The sequence below is a fragment of the Thunnus maccoyii genome, chromosome 9 (genome assembly GCF_910596095.1).
Source record: "Thunnus maccoyii chromosome 9, fThuMac1.1, whole genome shotgun sequence".
Taxonomy (NCBI): Eukaryota; Metazoa; Chordata; class Actinopteri; order Scombriformes; family Scombridae; genus Thunnus; species Thunnus maccoyii.
Window position 1 is genome coordinate 15524777 of NC_056541.1, and position 26802 is coordinate 15551578.

A 26802-nucleotide genomic window follows, 5' to 3' on the forward strand; every position below is an offset into this window, starting at 1 on the left:
AAGAGGGAGACACAAAAAAGCCAGACTAGACTTTGCCAAAATGCATGTTGACAAGCCACAGTCCTTCTGGGAGAATGTGCTTTAGACAGATGAAACAAAATTAGACCTTTTTGGTAAATCACAGCAACCCTGTTTGTTTACAGAAGAAAAATTGAAGCCTTCAAAGAAAAGAACACCATGCCTACTATGAAACATGGGGGAAGCTCAGTAATGTTTTAGGGTTGCTTTGCTGCCTCAGGCACTGGGTGCCTTGAATCTGTGCAGGGCACAATGAAATCAGAAGACTATCAAGGAAACTGTGTCTTAGTAGCAGGTCATGGGTTTTCCAGCAGGATAATGACCCCAAACATACATCAAAAAGCACCCAAGAGTGGATGAGACGAAAACGTTGAACTGTTCTGAAGTGACCTGCTATTAGTCCTGATCCCACTGAACATCTGTGGAAAGAGTTGAAACTTGCAGTTGAGAGACGGCCCCCATCAAACCTGAGAGAACTGGAGCAGTTTGCTCAAGAAGAGTGGGCTGAACTACCAGTGGAGAAGTGTAGAAATCTTATTCACAGTTACAGCAAGTGCTTGACTACAGCTATTGCCTCCAAAGTCTATGCTAGAAAATATTAAGTTAAGGGTACCAATATTTTTTATTGTATTAAATAATATTTTAAGTTGTAAATCAAAAGTAAAGTTTCAGTTATATTCAATATGAAATAAAGAATGATGGATACCATATACTTCTGTCAGTTTCAACTTAATACAGTGAAAATTTATATTTTCGGCCACGTCTTTATTTCTAACCACAGTCTGTCTGCTTCCTGGAGCAGTCACTGATTCTCACAGTGATAAAACGTCCACTTGAGGGAGGCAGAGTTGCATTAAGGTTTTGGCTGCATTGTGTCTGTTAGTAGTAGTAGTTAGTAAGTAGTCTTTTAGTGTAATTTGTAAATACTTGGATTTACATTGAACTGCAGAGGACTTCTCTTTTAAATCACCATTTCAGGTCCTCTTGTTAGTTCTTTAACTGGTAACCACCGCAATCCCAGTTGAATTGAGCAGTATACAATACTATCTCAGCATTGTCCCCTCCCCATTCATGACTGATAGACCAATTTCTGTACCTGTAGCAATGGGTACATGTATTCAGTCTTAGTCAAATTAGACATCTTTAAACATAATATGAAATTAATTGTACTGATTTGGGAGTCATGTGTCACACAGAGAATCCTTCGCCAATAACAACCCAGACTCCAGACTGTGCTCTGTGAGGTGACGGCATGCTGTGTACTGCCAGAAGAAAGCCATTCAATCTGTCAAGATTAAACAATATTCTGCAAGAAGCTTGTGGGCAATGAGCACATTGATCTGATGTATTATTTGAGTGAACAGTGTGCCTCTCATTTTTCACTTAGGGTTTTGTTTTACAAAGAAGATAATTGGGAAATGGAAGCATTTGGGAAAAACATTTGTCAAAACTGATTCAGAGCTAAATTATGTATGAAGGAGAACACAGACAACACTAAATATGCTAATATCAGTTTCTTTATGTGCATAGTGAAGTTGCAATATGCAGTAACTGCTCTATTCTTGTCTGTCGATTTGGTATGAATCATACATCTGTTATATATCCTGTAGGCTAGTACATAATGTACAGGAGGTTTGATACAATATCATCAACACCTACGCAAAAAGCTGCATTTGTGAAGCTTGTAATGTTCCTTTTGTTGAGTCTGTCAGCCTTGGCATGAGTTTTTGTCAGATTTGACTGCATTTTAATGGATGTAGTGTTTTTGGAGGGCTATTGGATTGCATTTTATGTATACACTATTGTGTCCACTCCTTGTGTATGAATGAAGGTGGGCAAAATTGGTGTCTGATTCCCACTGTTTTTGACTCCAGTGATGAACTATCAGAATTTTGTTGGAGACTAAAGTGAAAGTCATCCCAACTACTGTATATTTTCTGTGTAGCAATTAGGGCCCAACTGATACTGGATTTTTGGGGCAGTTGCCAACACGATATTAGGGAGTAAAAAAAAATCAAATACTGATATATCGACTGATAATCTTATACATACAGAACATATACATAAAGACACATTTTTTGCAATGATCCCTCAAATGTGGTTATCAAACACTTATGACAAAGATATGTAATGGAAGCATGATATTTTAAAGTTTAACAATAAACTTTATTGTATAAAATGACAGTGCACTGAAACAGTAAACTTCACTGGGAATTTAATGATTATAAATAACTATAAATAAAAAAACAGAACAAAAAGAACATATGTACGTATATATTAAACTTGAATCAAGAAAAAGGATCAAATATACATTAAATCCTGCCTATATAACTTTATCAGCCGATAATGTCAGCTGACCAATATATTGGTCGGGCTCTAGTAGCAATTGTCATACCATTGTGTGCATGCCTTGCTTTCATTTGAGTCCTCCGTGTATGCCAGAGTTTTGTGCCTGTGTGTCTGTATGCGTTGTAGTGTTTGTGCGGTGCCGGTTTGTTTGAGTGTCTGCACGTATGAGTCTTGTCCTGAAGATTGGTTTCCCTTTTCCAGCTTTTGGTCTTCCAGCCCTTAGTTCTTGACAAATCCACTTGTCCGTCTCCATCTATGTTGCCCCTGGTAACCAGGGGGAAATGCACATAGACGTCATGTGCAGCAATGGGGAGGGGTTAAGAAAAATGTTTCACAAAGAAAAGGAGAAAAAGAGATAAGTAGGAAGAAAGATAGCAGACGAGAGGAAAGCGAAGAAAGAAGTAGAGGAGAGGACAAGGAGTGGGAAAGAATGATGTGTTTTATCATGTGAGAGAAAAACAAATAAAACAAGGAATGACATTCATCTCTTTTGATTTTTTAAGGTGATGATACAATACAAGCTGTCAAATGAAGGCCAACTGCTCTCCATCGCTGTCATGGCTGAATGCATCTGACTGACTGCCACAGCTTGCCTTTGAATGAGGGTTGCATTTTGATGATGCTGACATAACAAATGCACCGATCATTGCAGATTCAAAAAATGCCACATTTTAGTAACTAACTGATGTAATTTCATAATTCATTTTGAAAAGGATTTCATAAACCTAAATTTTATATAATTTTCCAGATCATCGAGGAGCATGTAATCATTCAATTACCACGGATGTGAGTAGGGAGTAGGAAGTGGACATTTGCTTCCTCTGTAATCACCTGCCAGTGAGAAGCATCACTGGGTGGGGGTAACGTAAATGGAGGTTCAAATATGTCCTCAATCCCAAATCCATCATTCTCTGTAAACCAGCAAATAGGATATGCTGTTGCAACAGACACAATTGTGTGTTAGAGTGCACGACAAGCGGCAGGGATCAATGTACTTATCTTTTTCATGGGCATTATTTTTGTCTAGCATATATGTTAGTGGAACAATAATAATAAGCCCATGTCATAAGAGTCAAATGTCATCTACAATAATCATTATGGTAACCTAGCCTTTTTTCTTAATAGAGAGTCTTGACTTGACTTGTAAGACATGAGTCTTCTGCCCTATGTCACCATATTTCTGCAGCTGTAAATGCCAAGTCTGGAGCCTGTTGAACAGTGACATAAACAGTTTATTTACCCGCTGACACTAAACTCAGCAGGTTAATACTAACCTTCAAGGTTAATAGATAAGACACAATAAAACCAGTAAGAAAATGTCCATTGTACTGAAATTTGTACAGTACATTAACAGACTTAACTAGGACATTTTTTCTAAAGTTGTATGTGATAGTCGCAAGCTTTCATGCTTAGTTAAGGCATATTTCTACAGAATATTTCTAGCAATTTGACATTTAACATATGATATCAAGTTACATGACAAAAGTATAACCCCAAAATGGGTAAAAACCTGTGATGCTATGCTGGTAATGTTGGTCAGTCAGCCAGTCTTCCACTGTGGTCACTGCAGGATGAAGCATATTGCTTTTGTTGATCACTCCACTTTTCATCTAGCGCCACCATGAAGTTGACATTTTTGGTCAACAACTGTCGGATGGATTCCTTAAAAGATACAGATACTGTATTCAATATCTATAGAGTATTGGTGTTCAGGGTATCACCTGCTGATGTTGTAGCCAAAGGGAGATCCTCAGATTATATTTTGATAATAATTTTCACTTTTTTTGTACTGCATATCTGGAATGCCTTGACAGGGAGCAGCTTATATTAAGCTTATGTTATGCTAGAGAACAGCCAAACAGATAATTAATTTGACTATATTTTTGCATTTGTATCGGAATGTTTCAACCAACCACTAGTCCTAAAAAAATGCTTAAAAATAAACACCTGTGTTACTTTAGAGCTGCTCCTGTGCCATGTTAAAGCTGTTCCTGTTGAGGGCTGAAGAATTAGGAGAGTGTGTGTGCTGCAGGGTACTTGTAGAAACTGGGTATATAAACATAGTACATAGTACACCCTGAGTGTTTAGTGGTTGACTAAACACCCTTTTTTAAGGGTGTGGTGATGGGCAAGCGACGGACCAGCAGGCACAGATATACTGGAGGCTGTAGCCGCCAACCTGCACACAGGCGGCTCAGGATATTGGTCGTTCCCTCATTGGACCGAAGCAGCAGTGAAGTCCTGCAGCACCCTGAGTGAGTGAGCAGCCCTATTCAGGATCATATTGCTCACCTCTGTAGTGAATAGTGGTTTAGAAAAGGTACCCTAAACATTGTCTGCTTCAAAACATCCTGACCAGCCTACTGCAGCTGGCGGAATCCCATACCTGCGGTTGAAAAACAAATAAAAATGAAAAAGACCAAAGTGATACCACTCGCTGTTGGCACCTGGAATGTGTGCACTTTGATGGACACATCTGGATCAAAAAGACCTGAGAGACGCACTGCCCTCATGGGCAGAGAGCTAGCTAGATACAGCGTGGATATTGCTGCCTGTAGTGAGACCTGGCTGGCCAATACTGAAGTGGGTGGAGACTACACTTTCCTCTAGAGTGGATGAGGGCAGGAGGAGAGATGTGATGTGGGTGTTGGTTTTGCAGTAAAAACCACCTGGTAAGCCTAACCAAGGGTATAAATGACCATTTAATGACCCTAAAGCTCCTCCTATCGAGTAAGAAGGAGGCCACCATCATTAGTGCCTATGCCCCTACCATGACCAACTCTGACAAGATCCAAAGACGAGAGTTCCAAGTTCTGTGGTAACCTGGAAGTCATCATTGCTGCCACAGCCAGCTCTGACAAACACCTGATACTGATGATCATTTACAACCCTGGCATTTAAGACACCATCAATCATGGAATGGAGGCATAGGTGCACATGGCATTGGAAAATGTAACTGCAACAGCCCTCTGCTGAAAACATGCTCCGAGTTTGACCTGCTCATAACCAACACCAACAGTCATGCAAGACACCTGGCTGTGTGCAAAAGCTGAGGAGATTCAGTCCTACGCTGAAGACAGTTATAACACCAAGTACTTCCATGATGCACTCAAGCAGGTCTATGGTCCACCACACTCAGGAACTTCACCTCTCCTGAATGCAGATGGAACAACACTCATCACAAAGAAGGACAAAATACTTGCAAGATGGGCTGAACACTTAAGCACAGTCCTCAACCAGCCATCATGCATAAATGAAGAGGCAAGTGTGAGACTGAAATCTACAAGGCTGGAGGGCCTCACTTAGTTGAGAAACTGACCGACCTCTTCCAGTCTCTGTGGAAATTAGAAGCTATTCCCCAGGAGTTTAAGGATGCCTCTATAATTCATCTGTATACGAGAAAAGGCAATCAGCAGGCGTGCAACAACTGCGGAGGCATCTCCCTACTGTCAATTGCTGGGAAAATCTTGGTAAGAGTCCTTTTGAACCATCTAATTGTCCACCTAGACCAGGGTCTGCTGCCTGGGAGTCAGTGTGGTTTCAGAAAAGACAGCAGAACCTCTGACATGGTATTTACTGCCCGGCAGCTACAGCAGAAATGCCCAGAACAAAATTCTGATCTATATATGGCGTTCATGACACAAGTCATCCAGGAGGGCCTATTGGAGATCATGTCCAAGTATGGGTGTCCAGACAAGTTTATTGACATAGTGTGCAAACTCAATGATGGCATGATGGCCAGCGTCAGAGATAAGCAAGAACTCTTGGGTCCATTCCCACTCACAAACGAGTTGAAGCAAGGCTGTGTCATAGTGCCAATGCTCTTCAGCATGGTGTTTTCTGCCATGCTGCAAGACTCATTCCAGAACAACAACACTGGGACTAGCTTCATCTACCATTTTGATGGTGGGCTATTTGATGCAAGCCAAAACCAAAGTGGAGGAAGTCATTGTTTAAAAAATTTTGTTTGCTGATGACTGTGCCTGGGCTGCTGGCTCAAATGAAGAACTACAGGCCAGTATGGACCACCTCCTCAGCTTGCAACAACAACAAAGAAGTAGTCCTGTATCAACCTGCCCCTGGGAAACCCTACACTGAGCCCACCATTTTTTTTGAATGACCAAAAGTTTTTAGTTATTGCCAAGTTTACTTACCTTGGTAGTATTCTGTCTCATGCTGTGCACATAGATGATGAAGTTAACATCAGGATTATCAAGGCCAGTGCAGCCTTTGGACATCTGCGTGACTTGGTATGGGAAAGGAGTGGCATCAAGCAAGAGACAAAACTGAAGGTCTCATAATAAGGTCTCATAAGGTCTCATAACTGAAGGAGTCATAATACCCACTCCTCTGTATGGGTGCGATGCCTGGATAGTCTACTAGCGCCATGTCAGGAAATTGAACCGTCTCCACCTGAGCTGTCTGAGGAAACTGCTGAGGATCAAGTGGCAGGACAGAATCCCTGACACTGTAGTCCTCAGCAAAGCCAATATTCCCAGCATCCCCACCCTGCTTGCAAAGGCACAGCACAGATGGACTGGCCAGGTGACCAGAATGCCCTGCACGAGATTGCCAAAACAAGTCTTCTTTGGCAAGCTGAAAAATGGCAAGCAAGCACAAGTTGGCCCCAAAAAGTGCTACAAGGATACCCTGAAAACCTCCTTGAAGAGCTTTGGATTTGACCTGAAAAGCTTGGAACCCCCAGCTCAGGACTGACCTGCCTGGAGAACAAAAGTCCAGGAAGGTGCAGTCCTCTTTGAGAGCAGGAGAAGCTCCTGTGCTATGTTGATGAGGTAGCTGCCAAGAAAAGACTTGTGGCTGCACCTCAGAACTCTACATCCTCTCTGACCTGTCCAGTGTGCCACAGGCTCAGATTGGTCTGTTCAGCCATCTGCACACTCGCCAAAACCCAACATAATGAGCTGTGCCATGGTCATCATCAACTATGATGTATGAACAAAAATAGGGTGTAAAAGCCGGTTAGAGATTGGCTACTGGTTGCTAGGATGAGAAGAATAAAGGCTATGGGGCAGCATATTAGATTCAGCACACTGTTTATGTGTATACCCACATGTCTACACTAATTTAAATAACAAATACAGTGAAAGGGAGTGGCTAATGCTTAAGGCAAGATGACATTGGATAAATGAAGCTTGTTCCTCTCCCCTTGTATTCCTTGCATATTTGCAAATGTTAGGAAAATACAGATGCAAATGTGTGTACCCACATACATGTAGGTATATACACTGCATCCTATGCTGGTCCACTCAGCCTCTCAAGCGAGATTGAGGGTTACTCAATAACTAATGTGTGCTTTTAGAGGAGTGTGCTGCATCAGGAAATACACCCTCAAAGATGTATGTGGCTCAACTTTCAGACACATGCATGTATACATTTTTGCACAGAGTTACTCAAGCTTACCATATCTCTCTTCATACGTCCCTCTTTTTCTCCTCTCTATTGTGTACACACACGCACACACACATACACACACACACACTCAAACACTCTCTCACACATGCTCACGCTCTGCTCAGCTCTAAAGGATCAGTAGCTTATAAACTGGCTGCAGTCAGCAGTCAGTCTCTCTGTGTGGGGAGTGGAAGGAAGGATATATTGCTTCGACTGGATGGAACAGAACTCAAACAAGCCTTACTGGATTGAGTCATATTGGGCTGGGACATTTTACTGGTGAACCAACACATGTTCCCTGTTGGCTTTTACCAGACAGAACTGGGCTGTTTGGGGCTCGAATGGACTGATTTAGTTCAGCTAAACTCTTGCTGGGCTCGATATGGGTGGACTGTGTTGAGTTCTCCTGCAGGCCTTCGGGAAAAAGGGCTGTGATAGACGGAATTCCCTGTTTTTTTTTTCTTTGCATCCCGCCCTCTCTCCTTCTTCCATCCTCCCCTCATCTTCTCCTTTGCTCTTTCACAGCAGACATCCAGTGTTGCGGAGCAGACAAAGGCAGCAGCCCTCAGTGCTTCTGTTCATCTGCTGGCTCCTTAAAAGACGGAAAGGGAGAGAAAGAACGGGGATTTTTCTTTTCTTTTATATTCCCTGCTTTTGTAAAGAGGGAGCTGCTGGTGTGAGGAATTACCACCCAAGCTTTTTTTTGTGCAGTTCATCATCCAGAGGATTTTTGGATATTTGCTTTTTTCACAGATTCCTAAATTTCGAGGAAATCCTTGGACTTGCAAAGAAAAGAAGCATACATTAAGTGTGTGTATTGCTTAAATTTTGACATATCTTGGCTGCCTTTACTGTTCATTTATTGGTGCTGGTGGTGGTGGTGGTGAAGCCGGGGCAGGCATGGCCCAGCAGGCAGGCATGGGGGTGACCCACCAAGACACCCTGGCAGTGCCCCCCATGCCCAAACACTCCGGCTTGAATGAAGACCTGGTGAAGATCCTGCGGGAGAACCTGCTGCAGCCAGAGAGGCCACGAGGACACCGGCGGTCACCCTCCTCCATCTCCCCCCGCCTTTCCCCCCGCAACTCGCCGCGACTGCTTCGCCGCATGCTGCTCAACAACAACATCCACAAACAGAGGCGCTTCACTGTTGCACACACATGGTGAGACTTAGATGGACAGGTAGTGACAAGAAGGTTTACTATTGTCAGTGTTGTTTGTGTAAGTGGGTGTATGGATGAATACGGAGCTGAAAAGGCATATAAAGTGCATATGCTTGTTTGTCTTTTGTCAGACAACATGTGGTCTAAACCGCACCTTTGGCAAACTTTCAAGGTCAGGACCGTGTTCGTTGAATGCTGTGGGTGCAAGGGAGTGTGATAAGCCATTTGAGCAATTAAACTTTGTTTGCCGTTTAACTCGAATGCTTTCCTGTCACAGAGAAATGGCAGTGAGCATGTGCAAATTTCCCTTGTAGGTTATTCATGTCAAATCTCCTAGGAAACCCTTTTTTTCACCTTAGATAATGAGTTTCTCTCTCGCTCTCTCTGTCCAGCTTAATCTCTATTTCTGTCTTTCTCCCTCCTCTCCCTCCGTGTGTCTGTTACCCATTCTTACTCCTCTCAATCCCCCTATCTTCCTCTGTCCTCCCTCCTCCTGTTCTGTCTCTGCTTTTACCTCTGTGTGATATACAATAGAGCATATCTGAAGATACCTTGAGATATACCCCAAAGCTGCCTGTCTTGTTAGGTAGGCAGAGTAGGAATCCATCCATCACTATATTTCTTCCCTCCTGCTGTGGTTTTCTCTCTACACCTGCCTGCCTGCCTGCAGTTTTTGACTATTAATTAGTCTTCTATTCCTGGCTGTCTATCAGCCTCTGTTGCACTCGCCCACGCCTCATCCCCTCCCTTCGTCTCATAGCTATTCCCCATTCGCTCTCCCCCCTGCAACTCTTGTGTCCTTCCCACTCTCATTTTTTCCCCTCCCCTTTAACCAATTTATTTTTTTCCCACTACCTCCTTCCCTCCCAGCACCCTGCATTCTAATCTCCTTCTCCATTTTTTACGACTCATCTCTCTTTCTCTTCCCTCTCCACATTTCTTGTGTCCCACTTCCTCTGCTCCCAATCTCTGCCATTGCACACCTCCCTTCTGGCATCTGGATCGGGCTGATGATGTAATTGAAAAATGCACATATCCACACAGACATTCACATATCAGAAATTCTTTAACTGCTACTTCCCAGTTCTTTTCCCTCTACCTTAAGGTGTGTTGTAGCTCAATTTTTGATTTAATACAGTTGCTCCCTTGTTTCATGAGATATTCTAATTTCAGTCTCGCTTCACTTTTTCTTTTAATTCCCCAGTGTCGCTTTTTGTGTTATCTCTCTTTCCTCCGCTCCTTTAGATTTATCATCTCTCTTCCCCACTTCTTTTCTTTTCCCTTTGCTTCTTATAACTGATGGGACTAATAGCGCAGGGAGATATACAGTACATCTTTTGGCTCCTATAGCTTTTTGCTATTTTAAAGCCACACTGCTTCCTTTGTGTCTATAATTTACATTTTATGAATTAATTATCTGTGTGCAGAATCATAGTGTGCCTGTGTGTGTATGTGCAAATGAGATGATTTTTACGTGGTTGTTAATTCCGATTATGTAATTTGACACACCACCACCGTCGTTGTGCAGCTTTAAGTAGAAATGTGTGTGCTGCTTTAAGCAAAAAGCAATTTGTCACAGTTCCATATTAAGAAGCAGAAATACTTTCATTCTTTGAATGGATTTTCCCTCTTCCCTGTTATGACACTGAACCTTGTCATCAGCACAACAGTGGGGCAAGTGAGTCTGGTTTTCAAGAAGTCACACTTGTTAAATATCTGCAACTGATGAAAACAGCAGATGTGGAAAAGAGCAAGTGACACTGGTAGCATGACAATGCATTCATCAGAGATCAGAAAATAGCCATGATTTAAAGAAAAAATACATTTCTCAGCAAATTCTGTCATGATATTCACATGGCACATTTGCACATATGGGGGATATTCAGGTCATTCTTTTATGGGTTGAATCATTTAAAATAGTACCCAACTACAACTTTGGATTACTGCTAAACCATAGATTCACACCCGCTCCATCTTGGAGATCTACTGTTGACGTGCTCTTTAGCATAAATTGTAATATCCAGTTGTTTCATGGACTTCTAAGCACCTTCCATGTATGTTGGAGTTGCTCTCCTTGTCCTTTCATGTACTCCTGCACACCTGTGCTATATATAGTATACATGCAATTAAATACTCTTAGTAAAGAAAGAACAATGTAGGCATTATTTTGTCTTTTATATGGTTATCAAAAGAATCAGCATGAATACCAAACCTACAGAGAATTTATTCTGCTAACAAGTATTGTCTGTGCAGCCAAATCCTGTCAGAGATGATGTCCCCGGGCCATAGAATGCTACTGCAGTTCAATAAAAGATTAAAAACACATAAAATAGCCATATTGGAACTGCACCCTGAAATATGTTTAGAGACTTCCTAAACCAGAACTACTCACCAGAGATTGAAAATGCAGCCGCAGAATTGTTTTAGAATAAACTACACCAGCCACCCTAGCTTTTTTTTAAAATGTTTTTTTAATTAGTTTGGGATGAAAATTGAGTTTGCGGTGCAGAGCCAATTAAATTAGAATAATTAGATAGTGGCTCCATAGACTGCAAGTAGGATCATTTCAGTATCAGAATCAGAAAAACATTATTGATTCCTGGAGGGAAATTGCTTTGTTACAATTGCTCCATTGCTAAGTAAAAAGGTAAAAACTACTATAAAATAAAATAGTAATAATGATAAAATACACAGAAGTAAATAGAAAAATGTACAAATGCAAATGTGTAAAAGGTAAATTGCTCGATTGCACAACACAGTTAGGAAAGAGGAAGTAAATAAGTAAAAAGATAAAAATGACTATAAGATGAAACAGTAATAATAATAAATACACAGTAAGTAAATAGAAAAATGTATAAATGCCAATATGCAAAAAGTAATGTGCTGGGTAGAATTGCAGTTAAAAGTGCAAAAATGGAAACATGCAATAATAATAATTAACAATAATTTAAAAGTGAATTAACCATAATGTGCAATAGTGGCAGTAGATTGTGTGAGTTGTAAAAACTGTTCAACTTCAGCAGAAAGGTGACGAATTGTATATCTGGATGGCCACAGGAAGGAAAGACCTCCTGTGGCGTTTAGTGGAGCACGTAGTCATTCTGAGTCTCTTGAGGAACGTGCTCCTCTGGCTAATCAGAACACTGTGTAGAGGGTCGGAGACGTCCATGATGGAGAGGAGTTATGGCATCATCCTCCTCTCTGCGACTACATGCAGAGGATCCAGCCCCGCCCCAAGGACTGAGCCAGCCTTCTGAATCAGTTTGTTGAGTCTGTTGGTGTCAGCAGACCATAGTGTAGAAGATGGTGCTAGCCACCGCAGACTCATGCATGGTGCCACAGACGTTGAAGGACCGGAGCCTCTGCAGGAAAAAGAGCTCACTCTGGCCCTTCCTGTAGAGAGCCGCAGAGTTCCTGGTCCAGTCCAGTTTGCTGTCCAATGGACACCCAGGTATTTGTACACCTGTACCATCTCCACCATCCGTCCCTTAATGGAAAGAGGATTAGCAGGAGTCCTGGAGTCTCCTGAAGTCTACCACCAGCTCCTTTGTTTTGCTGATGTTGAGCTGCAAGTGGTTCAGCTCACACCAGTCCACAAAACTGTCCACTTACCTCTTGTACTCTGCATCCAACAACTGCAGAGTCATCTGAGAATTTCTGTATGTGGCAGGTCTGGTTCAATGTTGATATTGCTCTTTTCAAGTGATTGCTTGATAAAAATCAAGGGGTAAAATAACACCACCATTTTCCTTTTAAAATTGTGGATTTAGATATCTCAAAGTTTCAAAAATGCCAGTAGTTAACACTCACTGTGGTGTTTATCCTTGGCTACACTTCCCTGGTTTCCGCTCACACATTCTTCACAGTCAGTGTTTCATGCTGTCTGGCCTTCACCCGAGAAAACATCTCTGTACATAAGATGTTTGTGAATCTGAGCGTGAAATGTTCATTTTATTAGAAACAAGTCGATGCATCCTGACTTTGACTGTTGGTGTGACAGGAGAGCCAAAGTAGGAAAAGACTGATAAGAAAGAACAATGACCACTTAATCATTGTAACTTGTTGGTCATGTACCTTTTGTTGCTTCTTGACATTTGAGAAAATAAGTGGCAGACAGAATATCAGAGTGTGGGAGGTTAGCAGAAAAATTGTTGTGTTTGCGTGTACATGTGTGAGCAAGGGAAAGGGAGAGAGACTATTTGTAAGAGAGAGACACACCATCAAATGGCTGTAAGCGGTCGGGAGGTTGACAACTGCAGTGTAATTTACTTCAATCACCTCCTCATTGTTTTACAGCTGCAGGGAATCGCAAGTCTGCTGCGCTGTAAATCTGGTGACATACACAGCCCTCAGTGGCTCCACTCCACACTTCATTAACAAGACAATCCTTCTCCATGGACCGATTGGCCTGATATACTGCTTTGCTGTTCTTACAGACGTGATACTATGAAAACCATATACAAATTGTTTTATGATCACTCTGAGAACGCTTCAGAAAATGCATACCAAGAGTTGATTGGCTTCTCTACTACTAAGGACTCTGATTGGCTGTAATTATTTGCAGAAACATACTGCAAAGAAGGTACTTTTGGGGGATTTAATGGAATATAATGATTTGCAGAGTTCAAAGCAAAAGGGTTTCGTCTCATAACACGACAGACAGTTCCAGTTGTTGACAAAATGTGATGATGCTATAATGGATTTTTTAAAGCTGTAAATATTTGAGCTGGGGCTTAATTTGTCTGAGAGGATTTTAAGTAGAGTGTGGTAGTTCTTATTCAATTGTTGCCAGTATTATTGCACCCTAAGCTGCGCAACTACCTCCAGCAGCAGCATTAGTGAGGCTTCTGTATGGAATTAAAGTCGGTATCTGCAGACCTGGGTGTGTTGACAACAGACTTAAGACTCAGCATTACATGGTGCCTCGCTATAAAGAGATATTTTAGGATTTGAGTTGTTTTTTTAACAATAGCTAATGTATATTATCATTATTTGATTGGGACCGGAGCTGATGGTAAAGTGCTATGTGCAAATTGGTTTTCAGCTAACTGCTAGAGACACAGCGGTTGCTAATAATTCCTTCACCTTAAATGTAAGTGACTCTTTTTTTGTATGTGTGCAGTGCGCAACTGTCTTTCATACTGACACATTCATTACCAGTGTACCGCAACTTCTGTAACATGCTTACATGTTCGGACTTGTGACACAGTATAAAGGAGGGTTAATTGCTTTCAAGAGCCATGTCTGCTCCAAAATGATTGTGTTGATAGTGCCTGAGATAGCTTTTATTGAATAAATGCCTCTGCATGTGCACATGTGAGAAGATGTGATCGAAAAAATACCCTCACACAAAGTTGATCATTGATTGCTCTCAGCATAACAAAAGCACAGCACATATACAGCAAGGGTTGAACGGTGTACTCTCACCTTGAAGCGACAGACAGACTGACACGCACGATTCAGTTTGTGTACTCTCTCCACCAGAATAACTATGTTGATATCCTGTTTTCAACTTTCCTCCTCACTGACCCTGAGGTATTTTTAATGCTGTTGCACAACACTGTCTGATGCTGCATTGCAACAGTGCAAGTGTCTACTTTATGTAACAGGAGAGGGGGATTTCATCGAAGGGAGAACAGGTGGCTTCGACTGGTGGTGCTGATGCCAGTGCTTCTTCTCTGGCCAACCGGCGAGTTTTGGTGAGGATGGCTGGAGGGTTGTAGACATGATGAATGATGGATAGCTGGATAAATTATTAATGATTGATGGGTGGGTACATGCAGAAAGAGTGGTATGGAGGGAAGGCGGCAGGGCAGAAGCGAGGGAGAGTGTAGGAGTGGAGGACGTCAAGCTAAACGCAGTGGTGCTAATCTAGGCAGAGCATGACTCTTTCTGCTTCTCACTTTGTTTTATCATCTCTCTCTCTCTCTGTATGTCTTTCCCGCTTTCTCTTTAAGACAAGTGATGGACTTCCTACACTAATTGTCAAGGTCTCACAGTTGTTTCCAAGTACTTCTAGTTGTTCCTCTTCTGAATAAAATTTGAGCCAGAAATTCACGTTTGTCAAAGTTGTAGAATATATATGTCAAGAAGGCTATATACTTATGATATACTGTATTGTATTTGAGATTTATCTCAGATAAATTGCTTCAGAGCTGAAACAATAATCAGTTAGTTGATTGGCAGAAAATTAATGGGCCATAAATTTGATAAAAGATTAATCATTTCAGTCATTTATTAAAACAGAAATGTTAAACATTATCTGGTTTTTCCATCTCAAATGCAAGGAGTTGCTGCATTTCTTTGTCATACACGATGATAGCTGAATGTCTTTGGCTTGTGGGTTGTTGTGCAGACAAAAAGCAATTTAAATATGTCACCTTGGGCTGCAAGAAATTATAATGAGCGAACCAGTAGAATGATAGATAATGAAAATAACTATAAGTTGCAGTCTGTCAATACAGACAGTGAAGGTGAAAACAGCAGATTTTCCTCACAGTTAAAAAAAAAAGAAGCTTTCAAGAGCAGTGCAAATGTGTTTAGGATGATTTAACAAGTAACACATTTCTGTAACAGAATGCTCCAGTGGCCCAAACACATGATGTACTTCTCTGTCAACTTGCCTAGTTAATCCAAATTAAATATGAGGTGATTCATGTGGTTGGATTCAGCACTGACTTTTACAAACCTGTTCCTGGTTCTCAGTACCTTAATACAGCAGCGATTTGCTCATCCATGTGTTTACCCCTTAAAACTGAAGCCCTCTTACTGCCTCCTCAGTGAGTCTGTAGTGAGTTTTCAGTCATTTATAAGTGGCTTTTCCAGGTGCAATAGGACTCTACACCTACCTCTGGTTGTGGCTTTAGATGACATTTCTATTAATAGCCTGTTCAGCGCAATGTTGGGTGTTCTTTTGTCTATCCAATATCCCAGTCCATGCTCATCAACTTCCTAACGTTTTTTGTTTTTAGGGTGTATACCTTTGTTTAAGTAATTACCTTCCATTGCTCTGAGGTGGCTTTTGATTGCAGCCGTCATCCTGCTGTGCAGCAAGGAGGATTCTCCAGGTTTTATCAGCCCAAATGCTGCTCTCCACCCAGGAGAATAGAGCGCCTGTGATTTGCATACATATGAGCAATTCAGCAGTACTGCTGCTACTGTGCCACCAGTGCTGGCGACATGATGCATCAGCACAGTACAGGCGTTTCAGTTGAAAAAACAGGCAGATATGGCACACGAGTTTGTATACATGTACACAAATGTACACTAATAGACATATACATATTCATGCTGTCTGACTCTCTCTCTATTAGAGATTAGGGGTGTGAATCTTTGGGAATTTCATGATTTGATTCAATTCCGATTCTTGGGTGCCTGATTCAATTCAGAATCGATTCTCGATTCAAAACTGATTCTCGATTAAATTAATAGAAAAGGGGGTGACACAATTTTCAGTCTCTTGCTGCAGTATACTTTGTGTCAAACCATTCACTGTATCCTTATTCCACTGAAATACAACATGAAACATAACTGGCAATTAAGATAAATGGTGTGCAGCCTTTTTATTTTAAAACTGCATTAATTAATGAATTAATTAATTTGAAAGCATCTTACAGTCTCCTGCCTGTATGAGAATAACAAAATGAAGGGGGACGCAGAGTGCTCTGCTGTGTTGCTATTAGCAATATGTCTCCAGCAGTGGAGAACAGCCTCGTTGGTGCAGCAGATTTGGTTTAAGTTGTTTAATGCTGCAGTGTGTGCTCGTCAGCCAGTCTTGTTTGTTTCTGCTGGAGTTTGCTGCTCCACTCCACCAATGTTAGTCTCTGATTGATGGCGTAGAAAGTATTCACAATATACTTCATGTTTGTCTCGCAAAGGTAATTATTTAGTCAATAAATAAAAAAATGCTTGCCACCACTGTCTTTTTTGAAGATGGATTACAAGATAACTCTAGTGTGTGCAGGCTGTAGACTGTCTGGGTGCTGCACTGCCTTTGCAGTTGTGTTCTAACATTTAGAAAACTGTTTTTTTTTGGGTTTTTTTTACATTTGTGAATTGATTCAGAATTGTAGAAGTTAAGAATCAAGATCCTTATGTGAATTGTTTTTTTTTCATCTATCCCTGTCAGAGATTTAGACAGGACCTTGGTTATATGACTCAGCTTTGACTTTGCATTCTGTACTAGTGGCCAAGTCAGTGCCGGCTGAGATGAATAAGAAATCTAAGATTATATAACTGTGTGACTGAGAGAGACTGTGAAAGAGAGACGAATGGGGAGTGAGGTATAAGGGGATGGAGGAAGAGTTTTCAAGGTTTATATTCAGGAAAGGTATTTTGGATTCCACCAACTGTAATAAAAAAAGAGATAGAAGCCCCCTGGAATTCCAGCTGAAATCCAATTATCCCATTTAATGTGGGGTTATAAAACAGAACTAGATTAATACATCTGTGCTGCACTTCCCTATTATAAATAGAACTTCTAATGCTCCACACTTTGTTGTACCATGTTGTTGTAATGGCCATTGAATGACCTTGAATGGTTGCAGACCAGACCAGGCTGTTTTCACATTCATCTGCTGAAAGTTTCTCTGTGCTCATTGAAAATCCAGTTTTAAGGGGTGGGTCTATGAGCAGGATTTGTGACATCACCAATAGTTCAGAAGCCAATCCTGGTCCAGTATTCAACTTAGATAAGTGTGATGTGGAAATTGAAGCATCCAGCACACAAACACTGAGAATGTACTGTACAGTAAAGTCGGAGACATTTTGTGTCCAGCAGTTAAACTTCTGAAATGAAATACATTTGCATATTCATAGATTCTTGAATTTTTCATGAGGGAGGAGGATTAGATGTCATTTTAAGGATTTTAATGAGATAATTATACTTTTTTGTGGAAAAAACATATCAGACACAAATTAATATTCAAAGTAGAGTATTTTATATACATCTTAAAACATGTCTGGAGGGGATCTTTAACATAGTATCTCCAGCAGTGGAGAGCAGCCTCTCCGCTGCAGCACCGTTATCTCTGGGGAAAGCCATCGTTGTCCAACAAGCTGAGCGGGCGCAGGGTTTTCAAGGTGAAACAGACTGAGCACCGAATTATTTTCTTCACCTCAGAGTTGGTTTAAGTTGTTTAATGCTGCAGTGTGTGTTGGTCAGCTGGTTTCATGTGTTACTGCTGAAGTTCACTGCTCTGCTCTGCCAACATTAGTCACTGATTCATGGCACAGAAAGTATTCACAATATACTTCATGTTTGTCTCGCAAATGTAATTATTTAGTCATTAAAACAAAGATTTTTGAAGATGAACTACAAGATAACTCTAGTGTGTAGAGTGTCCGGGTGCTGCACTGCCCTTGCAGTTGAGTCCTGCTTTTTTCAATTCAATGTTCAATGATATCAAGAACTAAGTCATTGTAAAGACTCTACTTTGGAAAGAAAGAGTTCTCTTGAAAATTTGAAAGGTCAAAATGGAACAAACATCCACACACTGCATTTGCTAGCAAAATATATTCCTAATATGTAAATGTATCCCCTCATTGTTATAGTCATTAAACACCCAGCATGCAAATATGAAACCAAAATAAAATCATTCATCTAGCTACAAATACCTTTGTGTAATGTTTCAGCTTTAATCTGCTAACTTTGCTCTTATATCAATTCTCATTTAGTAACAAGTATTCAATTAACACCACTACTGGAGTGACACTGTAAGATACTTTTAATGATGTTTGCAGCTAGAGTAGATTTGGCACTCCAAGGTGAAGGTGAATATAGACCTGTGGATGTGGTGATTATTAAATACTCTCTCAACCAGTCACATCACTGGTCTCATAGACCTTAAACAGCTGTGCTAATCACAGTGACGCATGATAACGACAGTTCAACAAATGGAAAGTCAAAGGCTGCGGTTTAACAACATATCTGTCCTGCTACCTTCAGATACTGCAGAGATTTAATGAACTGAAGTAGAGGCTTTTCTTACGGTATAAAGCAGCTGTGGAAAACAGATACTGTAAGAGTCACTCATATTAATTTATAGATCAATGCAGACTCATTTACTGACTTTCCTGCTTTAACCACATTTAACGTTATTTTCTGTGCCAATTTTGGTTGGAGATTGTTTAATTGAAATAACTTTTTTATATTTCAAGCATTAATCTCTTAGTGCAGCATGTGTGCAGCAAGTATTTAAATTGCTCTTGTTGATAAAATCACCAAAGCAGCAGCAGATTGACGTTTCAACAGAAACAGATGTGGTTCTGACACATCCGGTTTCAGTGCAACGTCATGGACCAAATTTCAACCAAAATACAACTGGCTTTGCGCTGCTTCATTTGAATGAACCTTCCACCTGATTGTGAATCTCCTCCCACCTTTGCACCGTGTGCTCTGCGCTCGTCACCAAAATACCACACAGACAGGCCGAGTGAGTTTCAAGGTCAAGAAAATACCAAAAAGTTGGAGTGCTGCTTGCACTGGTCGTTGTGCCTCCACAAAAATAGGGCCCTGAGTGTCAAAGCAAGTCAGACGCGTTGGTCTGCTTGAAAAACATGTATGAACACATTCTGTACATGTGTTCACAATGAATGTTGGATGTGCTGAGAGACAGAAAAAGGAATAGTTACAAGCACTTGCACTCAACGATTTAGAAAAATGTTTTAAGTGAATATTCCCAAATTTGTGCATCCTTGGCCTTTCAGCTTGGTCCCACTTCCTCCGCTCTTCGTTTTCTTCACATCGTGATCAACAAGCCCGGTGCAATGCCAGAAGTAGTCAGGCTCACATCCATTACATGTCAAATTCTATAACCCTTTTGAAAACCAGTGGGGAGACTAACACTGCCTCCAGTTCTGCTGGCGGATCCTTTTTTCTTACTTGTTAAAAGTGATGATACCACCCAATCTAAATAGGATTGTCATTTGATGTTGATCCATGTGACGTTCATCTGAGTTCAGTTCAGCAGGTCCTCAGTGAACTGAAATAAAGGGTTATAGGCATATTGATAATCATTTCCTTCCAACAGGTCCAGACACATGAAGGTGTTTTAGCAGTGGTTACTGCGCTACCAGATTTAATTAAATGATGATTGGAATGAATCTGGGTTGAAGAGGCCACAGCTGCAGGGCCTCATCAAAGGCCTTTTGATATGTTGATATCTTTTTGATTCAACAAAATGACTAGAAGATTCTGGCAGTGCTAGCTCCAACATGTCAGCCATTCATTTTTTTTTAAATTATTTTATTTGAATATTTAATTCATATTTATTTCATTGGTTATATTCATTTACAAGCTTTAGTTTTTTCTGCAACACACAAGATAAATAGGTTATGGATGTTAGTGGAATAGGGTTTACAAAAAGACAGATGGAAAATGGATATAATGAGAGGAGGTCATGGGATATTTCGGTACTATTTTTTACAGCATATTTGAGTTGTTTGATGACTCACTTAATCAGCGAGGAATATGAGAAAGTCATTTCACCACATACAGTAAATAAGGTTTCTGAGGTCTAATTTGTGACTTTGACTGTCTTTACTATGCATTCCTTCTTTCTCATTTCCCCCATTTCACCTTCTCACACTCTTTCTTTTGTTCTCTTGCTTCCACCTTCATTATCCTCAGCTGTGTTTTATTTCTGCTGATTTCGCCACCAGAACTTTGACTTGATTGCTTAGGGAGAATTCAGTTACTGATTAGGGTGTCGCTCTGATAAATGCAGCTGCACCAGAGCCTCCACAGAATAGCCTGAGGACGGTGAGAGTTGGGGAAGATGAGTGCCAATGTGAGGGGAAGTTTTTAATAGCTATGAGTGTGTTCGTAATGGACTGCAGATGGCCATGCACTCTTTTGCGCATATCTGATATGGCCACCGTAGAGGTTGAGAGGCACTAGCTAGGTTTCCGTCCCTTTTCACAGATCCATTCTTACCACAGTCGTAATAACAGAGAGAAAGAAAAAAAAAATGTTCCCAACTCAAAATGATGGTTGGATGTGGCCTAAAGCTTTCATTATCATTTTCCCTGAGAGAGCCTTATTAGCCTGAGGTGAGATCCATTAATGATACATGGCTGCGGTAAATCCATTGGTCAAGTCTGATTATAGTTGGCAGGCTCAGCTCATTAAAGAATAATTGAAAGTATAACCCTCTCAAGTCATAATGCCTATTTTTCTGTGCTTAGACTCCATTAGTTTAAGGTCTTTTTAGGTCAGTGTTAATTCACACATGTGAAAACATGAAACCTGCATTTCTTCTTTATAATTGGCCTCAGTGAAAAAAGTTTTCCAATATTTGGATTTGGCACGCACAGAAGCTATGGAATATAGTGTACAGAGATACAGAGTCCATTTGTTTCTTTTAACACAGCTGTTGCAATATGCAAATGCATATTATAAAAGGAAAGGTAACAACGTGTATGCAAAGTATACTTTTAATATTTATATATAAGGCTAGTGGCATGTTGTTTGTTTGTATCCATCCATCCATTTTCTTTACCGCTTATCCTCTAGAGGGTCGTGAGGGAGCTGGAGCCAATCTCAGCTGACATTGGGCGAGAGGCGGGGTACGCCCTGGAAAGGTCGCCAGTCAATCACAGGGCTAACATATATAGAGACAGACAACCATTCACACTCACATTCATACCTTTTAGAGTCACCAATTAACCTAAAAAAATATGAGAGTTTGATTTTTTTTTTTATGTTCCGTAGATGAATGCAGTGCCATAAAGAAGACACAGACTTGTGTTTATCACAAAGATGAGAAAAAATGTTGTGATATGTCAGTTAAAGAATGTACAGTGGATCTCTGGATAAGAAATGATGCCCTAAAGAAATCTTTTTTTCCGAGAAAGAAAAAAAAAAAAATCTGTCCTTGCTGTGAAAGTCGTGAAAATGTTTTGCCTTTTCTCTACATTCTTCTCTACACCACTCTCTCACTCTCTATTTTCCTCTGGCTACTGCTCACACAATAGCTGTTCAGTCCTCATCTTATATCAACTTTTCAAGGTTTAGCCGGATATTGAAGAGCCAGGCATTGTACGGTGTATGGTTCCTCTGAGGTCAGATTGTCCTCAACAAGGTCCCGGCCCTGTTTCATCCCTTTGAATTCAGTCCAATTCACTTCACTCAACTTTTTGGTGGTCTTAGCTAGACACGTAAGAAGCTGCATCCTGTCATCCATGTAACGATTGCAAAGATGATAAAAGACAGACAGAGGAAGAAGGACACAAATCTTGTAGACTCCTGTGACTCCTAGCAATTAGGTGGCGAGCACGGGGCTTCTTTTTTTTCATTGTCATAAAAGAAACGAAAAGAAATCGTTGTAAAAGAAAACACCTTTGAAACTGCAACAGGCAACCACTGACTGACAAAGAAAAATGAATCTGCAGTCCCTCTGACTTTTCAGTGCAGTAAGTCGCAACTCATCTGTTTCTCTTCTGCTTTTGCGACCCGCCTACCATCTTCAGTGCACCTTGTGTTGTCTGTCTGAATGTGGCCTTAGCACAGAGAGACAGAGTCCACCTCTAGCAGTTCTAATGAGCTGCATGTCCAATTAAGATGCAGCTGCCTCCTGTGTTGTGAGAGCCATCCTGTTATTGATGTCATCCCTTGATCATTTTTCACAGCTGCTTCCAATATCCTGCTCTTTATGAGGGTGCGTTTTCATCTTTTATGTGCTCGCATTTGTGTGCGTATGTGTGTGCAAATATAGACTCTGCAAATACATCTGGTGGATTCAGCAGTGCCTTTGTGTTTGTGCATTATGTATACACGCAAGTCTGTATGTGTGTGCTTCTTTACCAGTGTGTGTGTGTGTGTTTGTTCTTGTTTGTGTCAGTACCTATCCTGATTACCAGTCTGCTGTCTGTCTGACCACTGGGGTGGTCTTTGATTGCATTGATTTAGTGCCACTGCATGTAGTAATGAAAGACGAAAAATGAACAGTGTTGTCTTGAGTATGAGGTAATTGGTCTGCACCTAGTTTCTCAAGGTTCTCAGGAGGCATAGGGTGAGACAGAGGGAGGAAAATGGTGGGGTGGGGACCGTGAAACTCATTGCTGTATGTGTTTACAATTGCGTGTGCATGTGTGTGAGAGTGTTTGTGCTGTGTTTTTTGGATGATAGACTGCTCAGAGCGTTCAGAGCTTCAGTGTGATGTTCATACTTATGCTTCATGTTAGTTGCAAAATTATCTCAGCCAATTATACATACAAGTCTGTTCTGATTGCTCATGTTCTAGTTTTGAGTCACAGTGGTGCTCATGCAGTGCTACCGATTTCCCATCTTCAGCAATCTGCAGTGCACTATGCATTAAGGTCAGGTTATGATACAGTATATTGCAGGAGCCTTTATAGGACAATAGATTGATTATCAACATAAAATCTGATGTTATAATCTTGCTTAATATGAAATTTGGAACAGCATTTACATAGCTGGTTGGGTAAATTCATAGTATAACCAAGATTGTGACTTCACCACATGCATATCATAAAGAAGCAATTCAGTTATGCAGAGCCACATTGCTATATAGGCCAGATGCTTGAGTGGCAGGTTTATCTGTGAGCGAGCAGATGGTTTGGAGGAAGGAACGTAAAGTCTACGTGTCATGGAGGAAGAAAAGTTGAGTGTATAAGGAGGGTTGGGATAAATGCCGTAATTTCCTGTCAGGCTGCCCAGCACCAGGAAAATTAGGAGTGGCGGAGTGTTTTCGTTATCAGAGGAACCCTTAACAACTGTGACAGAGGAAAGCATCTTGCCAAGGTAGCAATCACATCTTAATTTGGTCCCAATTCTTTACTACTGTGTACATTCCACACATGTTTTGAATAGGGTTGCAGCTAACAACATATTAATCTGCCAATTATTTTTTTCAATCAATAATTCATCTCCAAATTGCTTGTTTTGTCTGGTTAGCAGTTCAAAACCCCCAAATATCCAATTTACAATGATGTAAAAGTGAGAATGGAGCAGCAAAGCCTAACACTGGAGAACCTGAAAGTAGAGAATGATTGGATTGATTCTTGATAAATGATTAATCAATCAATCAATCTGTCATTTCAGCACTAGTTTTTAATTAATTTTTAAATACATTCACGCTGGAAACTGGGCAACACTCGATTTCTGGAACAATAAAAGAAACTGTTTTCTTGTACGTCATGCCCCAGAGGAAGCGATAGATGTTTCCATTCTGATATGCAGTAACACAACGCTATTAAAAATATTAATATGTAATATGTTATTTGGATTATGAATGTTGTAATTGTCTCAGTGAAGAAAAAAATGTCTTAATGAACTGAAGTCCTCTACATAATACATGTTCTGTTGTATTCTGTATTGATATATTTTCTATGGCTCCTCCTGCACCTTTGAAGATATCTATTTATAGAAACAGATGAGTGTGTTGCAGTATCAGCCATGTGCACCATGTCTGGCTGCAAGATTTTTTTTTGCCAGCTTTCAGAGAGTGTCTGGATATTGACCTGAAGTGGAAGGATTAGTGCAGGTACTTAAAACAGATCACCACCTCAGACCACCTCTCATGGCTTTAAATGGATGCTCTTGGCCACAGCGACTATCAAACCACGAGAGAGTGTAAAGATAGGTTATGTGTTCAGAAGGTGACTATGTGTAAGCCATGATCCACTGGATGGTTGTCACAGCACCGGAGATATTTTTCCTCCATATTTCCCCAAAAGAACTTTTTAAAGTGGTATACACTGACTGAACCCCAGATATCACATATAATCCCTGCTGAAAGCTTTCATCAAAATTGGTTTTCACTGCTTTTAAGTTCAGTCACATAATGAAATGTTGTCTCAGCTGTGATTTTTTTTTTTTACACATAAAAAATAAACAAGTCAACATAGTTTTAACCCTTCTTTGTTTAATAAACTGGGCTTGAATTGTTGCTTTTTCACACATCTTATTACTTGGTGAGTTTTTACAGCAAACTGAACAATGTCTGCTCTTCAGTCCCTATGGCTCAGTAGCTTGGCAACATGCACTGCAGTAATGCCCACACATGGTGTAAACAAGGAAACCGGAAACACACAGCAAAACAGTTACATCACACATCACCCACATCACGTACAAACGCAAACTCTACAATGTGCAGATGTATAGCCAAAAATATGTTTTGCTGCTTGTATCAGACACACAAGTGCTTAATCATGTGTTTCCAAGTTAATGTAGTGGTAATGGTCATTGGAATGGAATATATGTGAAACATCTCACTATTATATGAGTTACAGATTTATGATGTGGGTTGATATTGTCGACAGAATCTAAGAAATACTGTATAGTCTTGCTTGCCTGGCCAGTATAATTATAATGGCCAGTGCACTGAGTTGTTTCTGTCCCATGATGTGGATAAAAGTAGAAACGCACCGATTGCAATTTTCCTGGCAGATTCCAATTTCCGGCTTTTTAAAAGTCTGGTCTGCCGATTCCTGCCAATTCTGATTTTGGCCGATTCCGATTTTCTTTCTTTCTAAGAACTATAATTGACAACATACATAAACATTTTTGTAACTTTTCTTTTAATAGAAAATTTAATTGTATGTTCATTATAAAACATTTGTTCATATAAAACATAAAACATGAACACAGTATTTGGTTTTCTAACTACATGATGAACTTTTAAGATTATTGAAGTCGAATCAAAGTAAAATACTGATAAAATATTTGTCTGTGGTGCAGAAAAACCCTGGTGGGTACAAGAAAGTACTTTCCCACCCTATTTTTCACCTATAATATTTTGTCATTTCCTAAATATGATCTTTTTTGGTGTAATCAAAAAGCACTTTACTTTATATAGCAAATATCAACTCTCATGTCATTTTAATAGTGTAGCACTCAACATGTGTACAGTCTTTTCACTCTGCTCTACTTATATGGTCATCATATCTTGATTAATAATATTTATTAGCTGTTATTATTTCAAATTTACTATTTTATATTTTTCCCTACAGATTGAAACACACAGCAGGATCCATGTCAGTGTGTCAGATAATGAGAAAGATGTTAAATTAAATATAATATAAAACATTAATGTCAGGCTTTTCCTTAAGGTAAAATCACCTGGTTTCAGGTAAACTGTGTGTAAACAGCTGAACACGTCCTGGCGTGTAGACTCTGTGTTTATATATATATATATGGACCAACTCACTGACTCACCAGGAAGATTAGCTCAACAGACCCGGGATGGTCCAGGTGTGGCCAGTGTTCAGGCTGCCACCTGAGCCCTGCCTGTTGGTGGTTGTGATGATGGTGTGTGACATGTTGCTGGTAAATAAAATGGGTAAAATAATGTTTAGACAAGTTAAACCTGCAGCAGACGTGCTGTAATGTTACCAGTTCATATCATTCAGTTCTAGTGTGTGTGTGTGTGTGTGTGGCTGTGACCTTGCTGTCTGTGCCACTGTGAGCGAGACGTAAACCATTGTGCGGCACATGTGTGTAAATTTGACCGGCAAAAAATCAGATATATGAGACTGATCGGGGCTGGTCACCAGTCATGGCTGATCAGCTGAAAACCGTCTGTTTTCGATCGGTGGCTGATTGATCAGTGCATCTCTAGATAAAAGGGTTTTTATCAGTAAGGTTTTGGCAACACAGGCTTCATTTTCAGCTCTTAGGCAGGAAAGGATTTTACAGATTTTGGACAAAAAAGTGCTGTCAATTTTATCTGTATAGATTAATCTCACTCTGTTCTACAAACTGCAGCTGCATCAGTGGAAGAGGAAACTGTTCAAAACATCCATCAATGGCACGAGCATAGGATGATGTGGTCCTCAAGTCTTTTTTGAAATCCCATATGCTTCACTGATGGTTTGTTTATTTGTTCATTTTATTGGA

General features: G+C 40.4%; 1 protein-coding gene across 2 annotated transcripts in view; it reads left to right on the top strand.

Moving 5' to 3' along the window:
* pde4d (phosphodiesterase 4D, cAMP-specific) overlaps positions 1-26802 on the top strand; it is a 148898-nt gene that overhangs the window by 37033 nt on the left and 85063 nt on the right. Inside the window, exon 2 of one of the 2 annotated variants that reach the window (XM_042421063.1) lies at positions 8305-8942. The exons of the other annotated variant lie outside the window; for it this stretch is intronic. Coding sequence (XP_042276997.1) covers positions 8680-8942 — 263 coding nt within the window. The 5' untranslated portion in view covers positions 8305-8679. The remainder of the gene's footprint in view (positions 1-8304; positions 8943-26802) is intronic. 2 annotated transcript variants of the gene reach the window in all.